The sequence below is a fragment of the Musa acuminata genome, chromosome BXJ3-7, assembly GCF_036884655.1.
Source record: "Musa acuminata AAA Group cultivar baxijiao chromosome BXJ3-7, Cavendish_Baxijiao_AAA, whole genome shotgun sequence".
NCBI lineage: Eukaryota > Viridiplantae > Streptophyta > Magnoliopsida > Zingiberales > Musaceae > Musa > Musa acuminata.
Window position 1 is genome coordinate 38,001,743 of NC_088355.1, and position 14,647 is coordinate 38,016,389.

A 14,647-nucleotide genomic window follows, 5' to 3' on the forward strand; every position below is an offset into this window, starting at 1 on the left:
ACTGTCCTGTTGCCAAACCTTGGAGATCAATGAGATATTCCACTGGGGTTGGTGGTGATGACAACCGATGGATGATTTTATTATGTCACGAAATCTATTGGTATTACTATCTAACAATGGTCTCATAGATCAATGAGATATCTCACTGACGTTAGCGGTGATGACAACCGATGGACGATTTTACTATGTCGTGTTATTATCTAACAATGATCCGATTTTTATTTTTTATATTACGACGGATCAAATTTACATCGTATAATAATTAACCTTCATGATAATATTCATCTTAGAAATTCAAGTTAACGATGATTACTCATAGTGAACATTATGATAATGTAGCTTAAAATTTTGGCTAATGATCAAAATATAATTATCTAATGGAGGTTAAGTAATATATGTACACATATAAATGAGGGGATAAATACAAACATCATTATTTTTGAAAGGATGTATATATTTATATAATTTTGATAAAAAATATTAGAGAGAAATGAACAATACCAATAAGTAGTAAAAATATTTTTTCCATCAATAAGTTATGGACAAATAAATATTTATTTAAGATAATATTTTCTTAATATATAGGTAAAGCTTCATTTTTAGGAAATTCTTATTAAATCTTCCTTCACCTATCATCAAACAAGTAATTGTCTCATTGCTGCTAAACATAGTATTTATAAATGACATGTCCATTAGAGAGCAAAGCAAAAAAAATCTTGAAAAAGAAGATAGTATATTTTTATAAGAATATTTCATAACCAGTCATATGAAATCAATAATAGAATATATTGCTTTTGGAGTTGAGAAATGATGTATTCATCCAACATCAATCATAGTTATAAAAAGGAAAACATTCCCAATATTATTTCATGTGAGGAATCTCTCTTGCAATCTTGTTCTAAGGGTCCCACAGTTGAGGTGGTCATGACCTCATCCTTGCAAAACCCTAATCATGTTCCACTGCATGGTTCTTCTTTGTGATGAATGGTTGTTGTTGAGTGTGGCTTCCTCTTTTCCATTTCCTTTTCCTTTTCCTTTCACATGTTGTGCAATCCATCTTTAGCTTACTATGGTTGTCAAAGTCCAAAAGATGCATAGATGTGGGTCCAAAATTTTTGTTTCTTTTTTTCTATTTTATGATAGAAGCTTTTTTATTCATTAATTAAAAATAATAAAATATTTGATTGATGAGGACAAGTACATCAACAATGACAATTAGATTCTAGCTTGGATTTGGATTGACCATGTCATATTTCCTGTTGTGAAAGATCTTGATTCAACCAAAGCTGATCTTAATTGCCACATAATGTCTTGTCAACATGAATAAGCCCTAAACATGGACATCATCCATTCCAATTTCCACTAAAAAATCTCAATAAATTATACATCAATTAAAAATAATTTTTAGTCATCATATGAATTTTGCTATTGTGTGCATGCATGCATTAAACTTTAAATCAGTGTAGTTATTCATCTAAACTATTCCTAATAAAAAAATCATATATAATTTTTTTTATACATATAAGTACTGAACTTTGTTTTAGAGAAATGAATATGAAAATGACTTATTTTGGGGGGATGCATGATTGATGTTCCACAACAAGGAACACCCATCTTGGTCTCTGCATGGAATGTGGCAATGAGGCCAAGGTTGTATGCCAAGTCAATGATTCTAAGGTTGTCTGTGATTTGTATCAATTTGCAGATGAGTTAGGTGAACCCAATTAAGGTTCTTGAATGAATCCATTGTGGACCATGAAGATGATGACCTCCACAGGATTCACAGAGGTAAAACCGAGATGATGGGAGGGGTTGATGGACTGGTTGTTGCAGGTTGGCTTGGTCAAGCCTCTCATCTGAATTCTCTCTTCCTCACTACACTTGGCAGGCCAACAGCATCGGAGAGCATTAGGCAACCATGGCTGATGGGAAGCCTCACCTTCTTCTTTGTCTGCCATCACATCTTTCGGGTGGGACTTCCACTTCCGGTTTACCCGTTTGCTTCGGTTGCTCGAGTTCTTTTGAGGTTTATTGCTCTGTTGTTGCAGGTGAAGTGTCCATTTACTCTTGCTTGAGGTGGAGATAATGGTGGGTGGACTTCTCTCTTGATGAACAGAGAGTTGGCGGATGACATGTTCTGCTGAGAAATGGCGCTCCTTGGTTTCTGTTGCTGCTTCGTTCTTGTCTATCTTCTGATCGTTTTGATCAGCTTCATCGTCGATCACGCTTTCAGGTAAGGGAGTAGTGGGAGCTGCTGCTGCTGCTTCTGCTTCGTTCCTCTGCGGCTGTATGTTGAGAGAGCTTGCTGTTTCGGTTTGTGTTGCGTGCAGAGATAGGAGAGGAGGAGCTTCGCAGAGAGATGAGCGCAAAGGTCTGCCTGAATCCTTGGGGGAGAAAGAGGAATCGTGCGTCAGGTTTAAGTTCCAGCATCAGATATCGAATTACCAGAGAGGCAATTGCGATGAGGAACCAGAAGCTGCGTTACCTGTTGATGGAGGAGATGAGTCTTCTCACGGCTTCTCGTCCGAGAAAGACTTCCGCGGGTTCATGGAAGAGCCGAAAGCCACAACCTCTTGTACCGAGCTCGATTCAGGAGAAGCAGCAGCAGCTGCTGCCGATGATGATGCCGTGCACAATGCCAGCGATTCGATCGAGATCAAGGACAAGATATTGCCGAGAAATTATGAGGTCGTGGAAGAGAATGGAGCATGTTCTTTGTCGGAGGAATTCTCCGGCTTCGATTCGGAGACCGACTCCATTAGCATGAGCGATGGTTACTCGGTGCACGACCTCGTCGTGGACTCAGATGGTTTCTTGTCCGAGAGAGACTTCGATGGAGAAGAAGAACAGCTGCGGAAGAGTCTGAACCAAGAAGAAGAAGAAGAAGAAGAAGAAGAAGAAGAAGAAGAAGAAGAAGAAGAAGAAGAAGAAGAAGAAGAAGAAGAAGAAGAAGCTGATGACAGGCTTCAAGAAACAACGAATCTGCCATGTTCTCATGCACCCCAAATCGAGTTCACCGATTCCAGCGACGACGATCTTGATTCGACGAGCAGAGGTTGCAGTCCTATGAAGAGCCCTGAGGAAGTCCTCGATGCAGAAGAGGCAGGAGACGGGTCGGATGCTGCTGCTGATAAGTCGGAGAAGAAGAATCAGTTCAAGGTGTCAGACGACGAGGAGTACGGCGAGCTGGAGCTGCTCTGGGAGCACCAGGACCTGATAGAACAGCTGAGGATGGAGCTGAGGAGAGCGAGGGACATCGGTCTGCCGACGATTCTGGAGGAGTCAGAGAGTCCCCGAACAGTGGAGGATCTGAAGCCATTAAAGATGGACGAGAGCTTCCTTCACGAGGATCCACTGGACGAGCTGCACAGGGCTTACAGGAGCTACAGGGAGAGGATGAGGAAGTTCGACATCCTCAACTACCAGAAAATGTACGCAATAGGTCAGTCCAAATCCTTCTCCTCCTCCTCCTCCTCCTCCTCCTCTCTCTCTTCCTCTCGCCATTGATTACATGCAGTAAGTAGTAACCATCAGCGTTCCTCCTCAATTTCCAGGTTTCCTGCAGGTGAAGGATCCTCTCAGATCACTGGGACCTCGAAAGACATTAGCCTTAGCAATCTCATCCATCCTCTCCCAAAGCTTCTGGTCGATTCGTCGAAAACCCAGCTCCGAACCTTCAGACAAGTTCATCAAGGAGCTTCAGAGTGACCTGGAAGTGGTGTACGTTGGCCAGACATGCCTGTCATGGGAGTTCTTGAGATGGCAGTACGAGAAAGCTCGGGAATTGCCGGAATCCGATCCATACCGAAGCCACCACTTCAATCAAGTGGCAGGAGAATTCCAACAGTTCCAAGTGGTCATCCAGAGATTCGTCGAGAACGAAACATTTCAAGGGCCGAGGCTGCCAAACTACATCAGAAACCGATGCGTTCTCCGAAATCTTCTCCAAGTTCCTTTGATCAGAGGTAAGCAACCTCCGAACCGCATCTGTTGCTCCTGCAAACCATCAACCGAAGGCCAGTTTTGTTGCAGAGGATGGAGCGAGAGAGAAGATGGAGGATCACCACAAGGGATGCTATGACATCACAAGTGAGATGATAGAAGATGCCATGGAGGAATCCATCAGGATCTTCTGGGAATTTGTCAAGGCAGACAAGGATGAAACCCCAGGTATTCTGAAAGGGTTCATGGGAGCTCATGTCGACCTGCAAGACCCATCAGACTTTGACCTCATGGAAGACATCCAATCCGATCTCCGCAAGGTGGTGCATGCTTCTCCAGTTCTTCAACTGTCTCTACTCTTCTCCTGTAATCTCCTCTTGTTTGGTGCAGAAAGAGAAGAAGCTCAAAGACATTGTAAGAACTGGCAACTGCATAGTCAAGAAGTTCAAAAGGCCAAAGGAAGATCGATCAAATCAGGACCTTTTCTTCTCCCAAGTAGACCTGAAGCTGGTGGCAAGAGTGCTGAGAATGTCTACAATCACAACCGATCAATTGGTGTGGTGCCACAAGAAACTGAGCAAGATTAGGCTGGTGGAGAGAAAGATCTACAGGGAGCCTTCCTTCTTGCTATTCCCATGTTGATCTACACAGAAAGATTCATTAAAATTCTTTCTTACAGCATCAATTTCTGTACGAAAATTGGTGTGTTCTCCACACATTGTTAGGCAAGATGTCACCTTCAACAAATGTGAATCCAAAACCTGAATTGGTCAACAACAACAAGCTGTTTCCCTTCTCTCAGAAAACAGAGTCTCTTGCGTTGTTCTCAGAAAACATCATCTGCTGGGTGATGATTAGATCGAGTATGGCACATCAATGGATAATTAGATGTGAAACGACGAGGACTGGATCAACATGGCAGGCTGGGGGGGGAGGGGGGGGAGGAGAAAGTAATCTTGGACTCCTCGTCGTCACCGATGATGGAGAATGACACGGGGTGAGGACAAGGAGGCCGTTGTTGGATCTCTCTTTGCGGACGGAATCGACAGAGCGGAGAAAGCGATGCACAACAGTGACGAAGCCCGTGGATGGGACCTCGGGCGCGGGCTGTAACACCACCAGTGGGAACTAAGGGACAGCCGTGGTTCACATGCCGTCTGTTGTTGCTGGTTGCCGCCATTAATGAGAGCTTGGAGCCTTGCAAGCAAGCTCATATGCTTGCTTCCGAGGGATCACAGGAGGTGGATTATGGCTGCGTTTTCTGGCACCAGAAAGAACAAAGGCTAAAGTCTCAGAGCACTCACACAAAGACTTCATCTTCTTCCTCCGAGCCCGAGCTATGACTTCCATTTGCACTACTCTCTGCGATCATAAAGAACAGTCAATAAAGAAACACACTCCCTCTACCCAAAAAAAAAAGGAAAAGAATCTGAAAATAAATTTAGATTGAAGATCTGAAAATTACTTTACTTCAAAAAACACATTTGAAATCTTATGCTGATTATATATATGTCATAAATCTCATATTTATCACACACACACACACACACACACACACACACATATATATATATATATATATATATATATATATATATATATATATAATCTTTTAATGATCTCTACTTTTTATGTTCTCTTTAGAGTAGATAAAAAGCTTAGGCTTCTTATTTTTAGTTTACATTAACCTAATTAACTAGTAATTCATGGAAATGTCTTTTCTAGTTATTAAAGACGAAGAAAATAGAAAAATATTATTTGATTTATATAAAAATAAAAAATATTTTTTTGGTTATTAAAGAGAGGGAAAATGAGAAAAAATATGAAATGATTTCAATAGAATTGTAACCAATATAAATAAAATAATATATTGTGTCAAGAATGGGATTCGAACCCATGCCCTTTCGGACCAGTACCTGAAACTGGCGCCTTAGACCAACTCGGCCATCTTGACGTTAGTGTGATGGTAATGATCTTTCTAATATTTATCTTCTAAATGCGGAAGAATCACAATTTTTGTCTTTCTCGCTGCTTTTGTACGTGACATTGCCATCTTTTCCATGTACTACTCTGGCCACAATTTCTCCGAGCAAATTGGACGCTTCGGTTGCGGACAATCTGTTTGATTGAATGACAAGCTCAGCTAGGGATTGGATTTTGGAGAACTCATTCGGCTAATACTTCCACTGCTACTGCAGAACATTGTAGCAGGGATTAAGGGGCGTCGTTCGTGTGAACACATCCACAGGATGGCGGCGATCGCCTCCTCGTCTCTGTCGTTTCCTGTCCACGATTTAATATAGACCGACGTGTGAAGGATCAGCACCTCATCACGCAGACGTGGGGTGTACGTCTCTTCCTTTCCTGTTCCACAGTCTCGCCCATAAGTATGGCGACGCAGACAGCTGCAGCACGTACTCGTCGCCTTCACCCCGAGATGAAGCCTTCCGTAACCCTTCTTCTGCTTCTTCTTCTTCTTCCCCTCCTGGCTGCCCAAGATTTCGACTTCTTCTACTTCGTTCAACAGGTTCGCTAGTAGTGATCGATCTTTCTTCTTCTTCTTCTTCTTAATGCTTCGATGCTAACCATGTTCTCCATGCAGTGGCCGGGCTCGTACTGCGACACCAAGCAAAGCTGCTGCTACCCTTCCACCGGGAAACCAGTGGCCGACTTCGGCATCCACGGGCTGTGGCCCAACTACAACGATGGCTCGTACCCGTCGAATTGCGACCCTAAGAGGCCTTACAATGCGTCCGAGGTGCTTCGTTTTCGTCTCCTCTGCCGCTGTTGATGCTTGTCGCATGGTCCTGTGACATGGATGGATTCTTGATGTGCAGATCAACGATCTAATGGGGAGAATGCGATCGAGATGGCCAACCCTAGCTTGCCCCAGCGGCGACGGCTCCCGTTTCTGGAGCCACGAGTGGGAGAAGCACGGCACCTGCTCGGCGTCCGTCCTCGACCAGCACTCCTACTTCCAAACGGCTCTCGACCTCAAGAAGCGAGTCAACCTCCTCAAGCTTCTGCAAGACGCAGGTACGTACCACAAGCTTGTGGCGTCCTCCAAAGGATGGCATGCATGACGCCATGGTGCTTGCTGCATGCTGTTGCAGGTGTTCGACCAGACGGCGGCTTTTACGGCCTGGGGGACATATCTAGCGCCATCGGAGATGCCATCGGCTACGCTCCCGGAATCGAGTGCAACGCCAATGAATTCGGGAACAGGCAACTGTATCAGATCTACGTGTGTGTGGATACTTCGGGGAAGGAGCTCATCCGGTGTCCTGTCTACCCTACGAGTAAGTGCTCTTCCCGAATCGAGTTCCCTCCGTTTTGAGATGTCAACTTATATGTATCTAATAATAAATATTATTTCGGCACAAAGCTACTTCAAGAATCCCATAAACATATGCCAAAATAAATAGAATCTATCCCTTATATATATATATATATATATATATATATATATATATATATATATATATATATATATATATATATATATAAAGATAGTAAGATTATTCATCTCTGATGTAGCTCAAATAAAATAAAAAAATTATAAATAGATATTAAATCTGTAATTTTTTAATAATTTTTTTTTTAAAGAAGAGATATATGTTAAATAATTCTTAGTTTTATTATTCATAAATAAGAAGATAATATGTAAGTTAAAGAGGGCTTTTTATGTGCTCAAATATGCCCTGCAAACATGAAATTGTCTAATCGATATTTATTTTTATTTAAAATAATTTTTATGAATGCCCATTTAAATATATTTTTTATATAAAAACTAACTCTAAATGCTTGTATGCAGATGATTTAATTTTTATTATCAATAATCTCTCCATGATTAAAGATTTTAAACTTTCGATGAAAAAAGAGTTTGAGCTGATTGACTTTGGCCTAATGATATTTAGTGGGCATCAAAGTTATATGAGATAATAAAAACTATTTATTTCATGAACATATTATGCAAAGGAGATTCTAAAAAAGTTCTTCATAAAAGATTAAGTAAATTTATGAAAAATTCAAAAACATCTCATTTGAATGTTGCTAAGGGAATATTATGATATAATAAAGGTATAATTAACTATGACATATTCTACTCCTCATGTAAGAAGCTATATTTTATTAAATATAGCGAGATTTGTATTTTATCTTGGTGAATATGCATTCATATAGTTTTTGAAGAAACATTTTAAAATATCAATATGGATATAGTAGCCTCTTTTATTTGTAATGCAATTTACTTCATGTAGTTCATATATAATAAGAAAATCCTATCAAGATTAATATTGATAATAAGTTAGTTATTATCCTAACAAAGGGTCTAATCTATCATGAAAGACCGAAGTATGTTGATACAAGATTTTATTTTATAAAAGATTATGTCAAAAAATAAAAAAATAAGTGATATATATACTCACAAAGCCGCTCAATTTTGAAGTATTTCTACAAATATGAATGAAACTTGACATGTTATGAAATAAGTTTAAGAGGGATGAATATTGAAATTAAACTTGCGTCGATCCTTCCCCCAAGTACCAGAAAGAAATTTATTATTCTAAGAAGTGAAACACATTAAAGAGCATATAGAAGAATGAACTAAATTAACTATTAGTTATTGAAAGATGAAAAAAAGTCTAGAAAAGATATTCATATTAAATATAATGAATATGAAGTATTTATGGAGAATATATAAACCCTATATATTGAGTCACGAAGGTCATAGTCTTGAAGTTTACTTTTAATAAAATTGCGACTTTGATAGGTTTTACAATAGAGTCAATGAGCTTGAAAAAGATAAGTGGTAGCACTAAGGATGCTAGGATTTAATAAATCTAGATAAGTATAAAATAATTAAGAAAAACAAGAAGAGTTAGAAGACCCACTTTGGATGGAAGGATCAAAAATAAAATATTTCAAGAGATAGTCATAAATAAAATATAATCAAAGGGTTAGATCAATCGTATTCCCTGAGTTAATACATCACTGATGCTTTAAAGATAAGGCACATTAATCACTAATATTCTTAGCCTTGAACAATGAAATGATAATGGAGTGGATGGTTGTTGTTGACGAGAGCTACGTTGGAATGATGGTGTAGTTTCTTTTGATGATGGTGTTATTGATGTAATAGTGATGATATTACTGTGATGGTTGAGGATGAAGAGAGAAGAAGAAAAAAAGAAAAAAATAGATAAAGATAAAACTACTCACCCTTGAGAACTCTCTTATTGCTTATATATCACACCTAAGATCCTTCATGGCTATAAGCTCTCAGCTCTTCTTCAAGTGGCAAAAGAACAGAAGCTGTCTCAGCTACTCACTCAAGCTGTTGTACTTCCTAATCACTTTGGAAATCTTCGATGTTGTGATAAATTCTCCAGATTTTTCACAGTGCTGAGCTTGAGAAATTTCATGGACTGATGAGGTTTCCTCGGCATTGGTAAAAGCAGCTGACACAGTAGTATTAGCTTCAAAGTCCCATTTTATCTTGGAGTTTGGCAACATCCTTGAATGCCCCTAGTAACTGTTCTTCATGCTCACTAATGCAACTGCTCACAGCCTTCTCTATCTGTGTTCCACATTCCATCAGATCTACATTGTTTTGAACAGTTTGGAATGACAATGTAGAACAACTGTCTGAAGTAGCTGCTAGAGTGCCATCAAGTTTTGTCTTGCCCAATTCTTGGACATCAGCATCCATAACATCACACTTAGCTGCAATGGTCTGTGGCACACTAACTTCTTCCTCCAGTTTGGTTTCCAAGGTTTCATTCTTTCCAAGGACATTAGAACAATTTCCAGCAAGCATCACAACAGAGGATTGTGGCTCTGAATGAGCATGATCAGCAAAAAGATTCATATCTGATTCGGCTTCCGGTTCAGAAGGTAGAAGACTCTCTTTTTGCTCAACAATTACATTGTGACATGGTAGTAGATTTGCCCGATTCGCGTCTTCCCGTGAATAAGCACCTACTGCTTCCCACGTACATGATACCGAATATTAGCTGAACTAGTATAATTGTTTTCAAAAATAGTAATTTCACAAGTAAGCAAGAAGAAGTAAAGCTAGAAAAGATGAGACCATATGAATGGAAAACATGATGAAATCAAGAAACTCCATAACAGATATAAGCATCTCAAAGAATTAAATTGCTCTAATTGAACTTGGTCACATGAAAAAACACCTACCATTAAGTGATTGTTCTGCATCAAGAGAAATATAGGGATTTGATGCTTCTGCTGGTTCAGTTATGATTGGTAAAACATCAGATAGAATGAACTCTACTGCAGCATCAACATCTTCAGAATATTCAACAGCGACAGCCCTAAGTATTCGGAGATCAATCTGCAGGGAAGTAAAAAAGACACCAATTATAATGTCATTGATAGCAAAAGAGCAACCTAAATATCAAAATTCAACTTCCTCTGAATTTATTATTTACAAAGTCAAGATCCCTGGCAATCTTTAAATATCCAGACCTCAATTAATCAAACTAGCAATAGAACATATAAGGAATGAAGACTTCTTCTAATAAATAAGGTGGTGAATGTGGATGTGTCCTACAGATATATTAACATCACAGTATATAACAATGTAAATTTCTGAAATGCATAAAGTTGTAACATTCTGCATAATGAAGCAGGAAAACAATTTTAGAATAATCAGCATTCGATGTTCAGGGTATTACAGTCTCCCCTGATTAACCTTCCAAAGGCGAAAACCAGGGACATATCCACGATCATGAAGTCAAGTAGTTCTATGCAAGTCAATGAAACTCATAATTAAGTAACACATAAGGGCCTGATTGATGACATTGTGTAATGCAACATGCATTGGGAAATCACACCAAAAGGTACAAACTGATTTTACAAGTGTAAAACTTTGAACAAAGATCAGTGATTATTTCAACCTTGGAACTGTACACTGTCTCCACATTATCTCCATTCTGATCGTTTAAGAAATTATGACCACTTGAATGATAGTCTTGTTATGATCTATAACATATTTCAACTAATGGTTTCACTAAAATGATGATTACAGTAATGCTGTCAGCAACACATTTTTTGAAATTTGACACTACTGCACTACAATTGTAAGGATTATTTCTTTTCTGCATAGAATGAATCTATAGTTTCCTAGTTTTTGTTGCTCCCTCTTTCTGGCACATACTAGTTTGATATTTATTCAAGCATATGAACTGAGGCTAATTATAATTGGAGTTGTAAATTGATGTTTTATCAGACTCATGCTCTTGTTGTTTCCTTCTTCTGTACTAAGTAAATTTTCCATCAGTTCCTAGAAAATTGGATGACAGAAGAGAAACCATTGATGTTGTTACCAATAATAACACAATAACATAGCATGCCGACCTATTTGAGGATCATATACAATTCACACAATAAATATTATACAATTTCTATAGTTCCACAAACTATTGTCCCGCATCTATGGGCATCATTCTTGTATTTAAGTAATTATAGTACTGGTCATGATTCTGACAAACACGACATCTGAACAACAATCATTCAGTTGGGGCTTACTATGCATTCCAATGAATATCTGGTCAAGGCGTGATCTGATATTACTGTCTGAGGTTTGTTAACAAGATTTGAGATGGGGAGACCGTAATATCCCCGATCCAATTAACCTTACATTGGTGGAGGGCTGTAGTTTTGATTAATACATGAGTTCTTGAGTACTACTTTTGGGAATTATCCCATGATGTCCAACAGTAGAAACACGAGAAAGAACATGACACTAACTAGCACTAAAGCAATTCCAACAGTCAGACCTCCGTTTGGTTGGTGTCCATAAAAATGTCTTTTTTATTGATTATACTAACATGGCCTCATACCTGCGGGAAGACCTCCTGCAGAGCACGAAGCACTGACTTCAGAGTCATGATTCGATAGCTAATACGCTCTCTGCAATGGACAAGTTGAGAACCAAATCAGTCGAGGCGAAATAGAAATCGATAAATCGAATTCCGATCACAACAAAAGGCACATAAAAGAAACACGATTGAATTCTCACCGGAAAAGATCCAAGAAAGGAAAGGAAGAAAAAGGAGAACACGAGAAGGATGAGCAAGGGCAAGGGAAAAGAACCTGTAGGGAGAGAGACGACTCGGGATTGACTTGGAGATCAACCAAGCAAGCGACTTCAGCGGACTTCGTGCCCTTTCTTCGCCTATAAATAAGATATGAGAGTATGGATTCGCGTAGAGATTCCTTGGTCGTGTGCGTTGCACGTGTGTCCGAAGAGACGCAAAATTATGTGGAAATTGGATTATTTTATTTAGGGTAATTTCTCACAAAGCCCCTCTATTAGTTCCTTTCCTCGGAGCACCCCATTTCTTTTCTTTACTTACATAAATGCCCTTGATCTTTCCGTTTCTCGGCGCATGGATCTGAAAATTTAGGGGTACTTTGGTATTTATGCAAATCAGACGCTTATTAAGAGATAAAGGAAAATTAAGGGCTTTTATGAGAAATTCTACCTTTCTCTGTTGATGCCTACAATTCCCATACCTGCGCCTCGATTGGGGTCGACAAGGAAGGCTTGGGTGAGCCGCAACCGCGTCGGTCCGGCTCCATCTGGAAATGCCGAAACCCGCTCCGCTCCCGATTCCCACCTTCGCCTGGGGAAGGGCAATGTCGGTAGAGATGAACAGCGCCTCGATGCCGGCCGCGCCGGAGACGCCGGGATTCTTGTTCTCCGATTGTTTTCGAGGTAAGGCTTCAATCTGCCTCGGATTCGCCTCATAGGTTCTTGGGTTGCCCGTAGATTCGTCCTTTTCTTCTCTTGTTTGCGTTTGATCTTGCTTTCTGTGATTCTTCTTGGCTGTTTCGCCGTCGCCTTGGATTCTTGTTGTTCTTGGTGCTGATCTTGAATTCCACTTTGTTCACCGTTGATGATGGCCCACGGCACGGTGTTTTGATTACCTATCCCCTTTTGTTCGGAGATCTAATTTCTTTGTTCGAACTCCCCGAGTGGGTTGGACACCGTTTTCTGTAATTTTCTTGGCGTTTTTCCGCCACCTTTGATTCTTGTTGTTCTTGGGGCTGATCTTGCTTGGATCGGATTTGCATTGGCTGCGGTTTTACATTGCGAACAGTTACGGCTCGCTTGTTCCTGCACCTTCCATTTCATCTAAGAGGGTAGTTGTGTTTCCTCTTTGCTGTATAGCATTGGCAGCTAATGGGGAGGGACTCGAAACCCAAGGAATCAGGTGGTAAGGGGAAGGGAAAGCAGGCAGCTTGCTCTGCAACTGATGATAATGCCTCCCAAGGGCAAAGGGAAGGGTGGCAAGTCAAGTGATGGGCTTGGTACCTGCACTTATGGTAAAGGTTGTGTGTCATCTCTTGTGATCACGGTTTCCCTTGATCATAGATTCCTTCGCAATCAGTTGATTTTAGTGTTTGATTCATTCAAAATTATGATATTATTAAGCGTAGTACCTTTCAGATAATGTCATGCAGATTACTTCAAGGCACCAATAGATTGCACTATCTATTTGCAAATGCCTTGTCCCCATTCATGGATTAACAAGACAGCTTATTTCTGTTCGACTCGATCGATCCTGATTGGGTCAGACTAATTTCATTTCCAAACAATCAGGATAACCTGAAACCAGCTAATCCTGAGTTGGTTCTGTCTAATTTCTGATTGATTTTGTGTATCAGGCTAGGTACTGGAAGCCAGAATGACTCATTCTGTTCTGCACCAATCTTGGCCAATTTTCCACCAACTCCCAACAGCTTGCTGAAAAGATTTGGCAAAAATCCGACCATCTAAAAGAAAGGAAAAGGAAAATCAATGGGAAAAACAATCCCACGATCTGGTTTAGCTGATCCAATCAATTGAGACTGGTTTTGATTCTGGATTGTGTTATCAATCCCAAAGCTGATCCAAATATTATGAAATTTAAGAAGGTGCAGAATTGCTGCTCACCTTTGTCATCCATTTCTTGAATTCATGATTGAATTTGACTAATTCTAGTCTTATTTGATTGAAGCACATTCAAGGAAGCTAGCTACTTTATAGTCTCATGTGCTCCGAAATTAATGGAATAGGTTAATTCTTCCTATCTTTGCATCATATTCTAACTGTGCTTGCTTAACAATGAACTAGATACCTGTTGTGTCCAAATTGGTGACAGGTTTAGCCATTGAATTACATTTCATGTACCAAGGAGTGTCCACAGAGATTATGTATGCTAAATTAAACCATTGATTGTGTTTCAGCAAGGCACATATTATGTGAAAAACAAGGCAAGATTAATGAAGCATACAAGAAGCTCCAAGATGGCTGGCAAAGCAATGGAGACAAGGTTCCCCCTGCTGAATTTGCAAAGGTAGGTTCTCTGTTCTGTCCACTGAGATTGTTTCAGAATCTTGTGAGTTTAGCTATGGGCATGATGATTGGTAGAGCATTGTGATACAATCTAGATCCTTATTTTATGATTCCCTACAACATGTGCTCTCAGTTCTGCTTTTCTTTTCCTTTTTTTAGTGGGTTTATTGTTCTTTTATTTTCATTTTTCACTTTCATTTTTTAGGTACTGGTTGTTCTTTATTTTATGATTCCCTACAACATGTGCTCTCAATCTAGAAATTTGCTGGTTGTTCCATGGTTAAGAAAGAATGCTTTCGTGATAAACTTAAAGCACTTGGAAGAGGAGAGGAGCAGGTA

General features: G+C 39.6%; 3 protein-coding genes, 2 long non-coding RNA genes and 1 other non-coding gene across 9 annotated transcripts; 3 read left to right on the plus strand and 3 right to left on the minus strand.

The window, feature by feature from the left end:
• Nucleotides 1-1,667: 1,667 nt before the first annotated feature.
• Nucleotides 1,668-2,624, minus strand: LOC135642330 (uncharacterized). Its single transcript, XR_010497938.1, has 2 exons — nt 2,486-2,624; nt 1,668-2,384 (listed from the first exon to the last, which is right to left on the minus strand). It is a non-coding gene; the product is annotated as an uncharacterized LOC135642330 (long non-coding RNA).
• Nucleotides 2,095-4,725, plus strand: LOC103992426 (uncharacterized). Of its 3 annotated transcripts, XM_009412114.3 has the most exons (5): nt 2,095-2,233; nt 2,331-3,442; nt 3,555-3,965; nt 4,033-4,262; nt 4,333-4,725. In XM_009412114.3, the coding sequence occupies exons 1-5, from the start codon at nt 2,148-2,150 to the stop codon at nt 4,582-4,584; spliced, it is 2,091 nt and encodes a 696-aa protein (XP_009410389.2). In that variant the 5' UTR covers nt 2,095-2,147; the 3' UTR covers nt 4,585-4,725. The 3 variants fall into 3 exon arrangements, with proteins under 3 accessions (XP_009410389.2, XP_065014469.1, XP_018684720.2); XM_065158397.1 differs by having other exon boundaries at nt 4,033-4,725; XM_018829175.2 differs by lacking the exon at nt 4,333-4,725 and having other exon boundaries at nt 4,022-4,262.
• A 1,090-nt stretch (nt 4,726-5,815) lies between these two features.
• Nucleotides 5,816-5,896, minus strand: TRNAL-CAG (transfer RNA leucine (anticodon CAG)). Its single transcript has one exon. It is a non-coding gene; the product is annotated as a tRNA-Leu (tRNA).
• A 420-nt stretch (nt 5,897-6,316) lies between these two features.
• On the plus strand, nt 6,317-7,326 carry LOC135584741 (extracellular ribonuclease LE-like). Its single transcript, XM_065158712.1, has 4 exons — nt 6,317-6,469; nt 6,545-6,700; nt 6,780-6,978; nt 7,056-7,326. Exons 1-4 carry the CDS (start codon nt 6,332-6,334, stop codon nt 7,277-7,279), a joined length of 717 nt encoding a protein of 238 aa, XP_065014784.1. The 5' UTR covers nt 6,317-6,331; the 3' UTR covers nt 7,280-7,326.
• Nucleotides 7,327-9,143: 1,817 nt separating this feature from the next.
• On the minus strand, nt 9,144-12,067 carry LOC103992430 (uncharacterized). Its single transcript, XM_065158362.1, has 4 exons — nt 11,987-12,067; nt 11,808-11,877; nt 10,141-10,297; nt 9,144-9,924 (listed from the first exon to the last, which is right to left on the minus strand). Exons 2-4 carry the CDS (start codon nt 11,853-11,855, stop codon nt 9,422-9,424), a joined length of 708 nt encoding a protein of 235 aa, XP_065014434.1. The 5' UTR covers nt 11,856-11,877; nt 11,987-12,067; the 3' UTR covers nt 9,144-9,421.
• A 256-nt stretch (nt 12,068-12,323) lies between these two features.
• Nucleotides 12,324-14,505, plus strand: LOC135642318 (uncharacterized). 2 transcript variants are annotated; one of them, XR_010497931.1, is made up of 5 exons: nt 12,324-12,685; nt 13,142-13,302; nt 13,421-13,887; nt 13,971-14,028; nt 14,200-14,505. It is a non-coding gene; the product is annotated as an uncharacterized LOC135642318 (long non-coding RNA). The 2 variants fall into 2 exon arrangements; XR_010497932.1 differs by lacking the exons at nt 13,421-13,887; nt 13,971-14,028 and having other exon boundaries at nt 12,364-12,685.
• The last annotated feature ends 142 nt before the right edge of the window (nt 14,506-14,647 follow it).

What these genes read in the sequence shown, in the direction of transcription:
- LOC135584741 (XM_065158712.1), top strand. Translation starts at nt 6,332, where the DNA reads ATGGCGACGCAGACAGCTGCAGCACGTACTCGTCGCCTTCACCCCGAG. An exon ending in GGCCTTACAATGCGTCCGAG is followed by an intron (nt 6,701 to 6,779) that starts GTGCTTCGTTTT and finishes CTTGATGTGCAG; the next exon opens with ATCAACGATCTAATGGGGAG. An exon ending in CAAGCTTCTGCAAGACGCAG is followed by an intron (nt 6,979 to 7,055) that starts GTACGTACCACA and finishes ATGCTGTTGCAG; the next exon opens with GTGTTCGACCAGACGGCGGC.
- LOC103992430 (XM_065158362.1), bottom strand. Translation starts at nt 11,855, where the DNA reads ATGACTCTGAAGTCAGTGCTTCGTGCTCTGCAGGAGGTCTTCCCGCAG. An exon ending in TGCAGGAGGTCTTCCCGCAG is followed by an intron (nt 10,298 to 11,807) that starts GTATGAGGCCAT and finishes ACTTCCCTGCAG; the next exon opens with ATTGATCTCCGAATACTTAG. An exon ending in TGCAGAACAATCACTTAATG is followed by an intron (nt 9,925 to 10,140) that starts GTAGGTGTTTTT and finishes CGTGGGAAGCAG; the next exon opens with TAGGTGCTTATTCACGGGAA.
- LOC103992426 (XM_065158397.1), top strand. Translation starts at nt 2,148, where the DNA reads ATGGCGCTCCTTGGTTTCTGTTGCTGCTTCGTTCTTGTCTATCTTCTG. An exon ending in CCAGAAAATGTACGCAATAG is followed by an intron (nt 3,443 to 3,554) that starts GTCAGTCCAAAT and finishes CTCAATTTCCAG; the next exon opens with GTTTCCTGCAGGTGAAGGAT. An exon ending in CCAAGTTCCTTTGATCAGAG is followed by an intron (nt 3,966 to 4,032) that starts GTAAGCAACCTC and finishes GTTTTGTTGCAG; the next exon opens with AGGATGGAGCGAGAGAGAAG.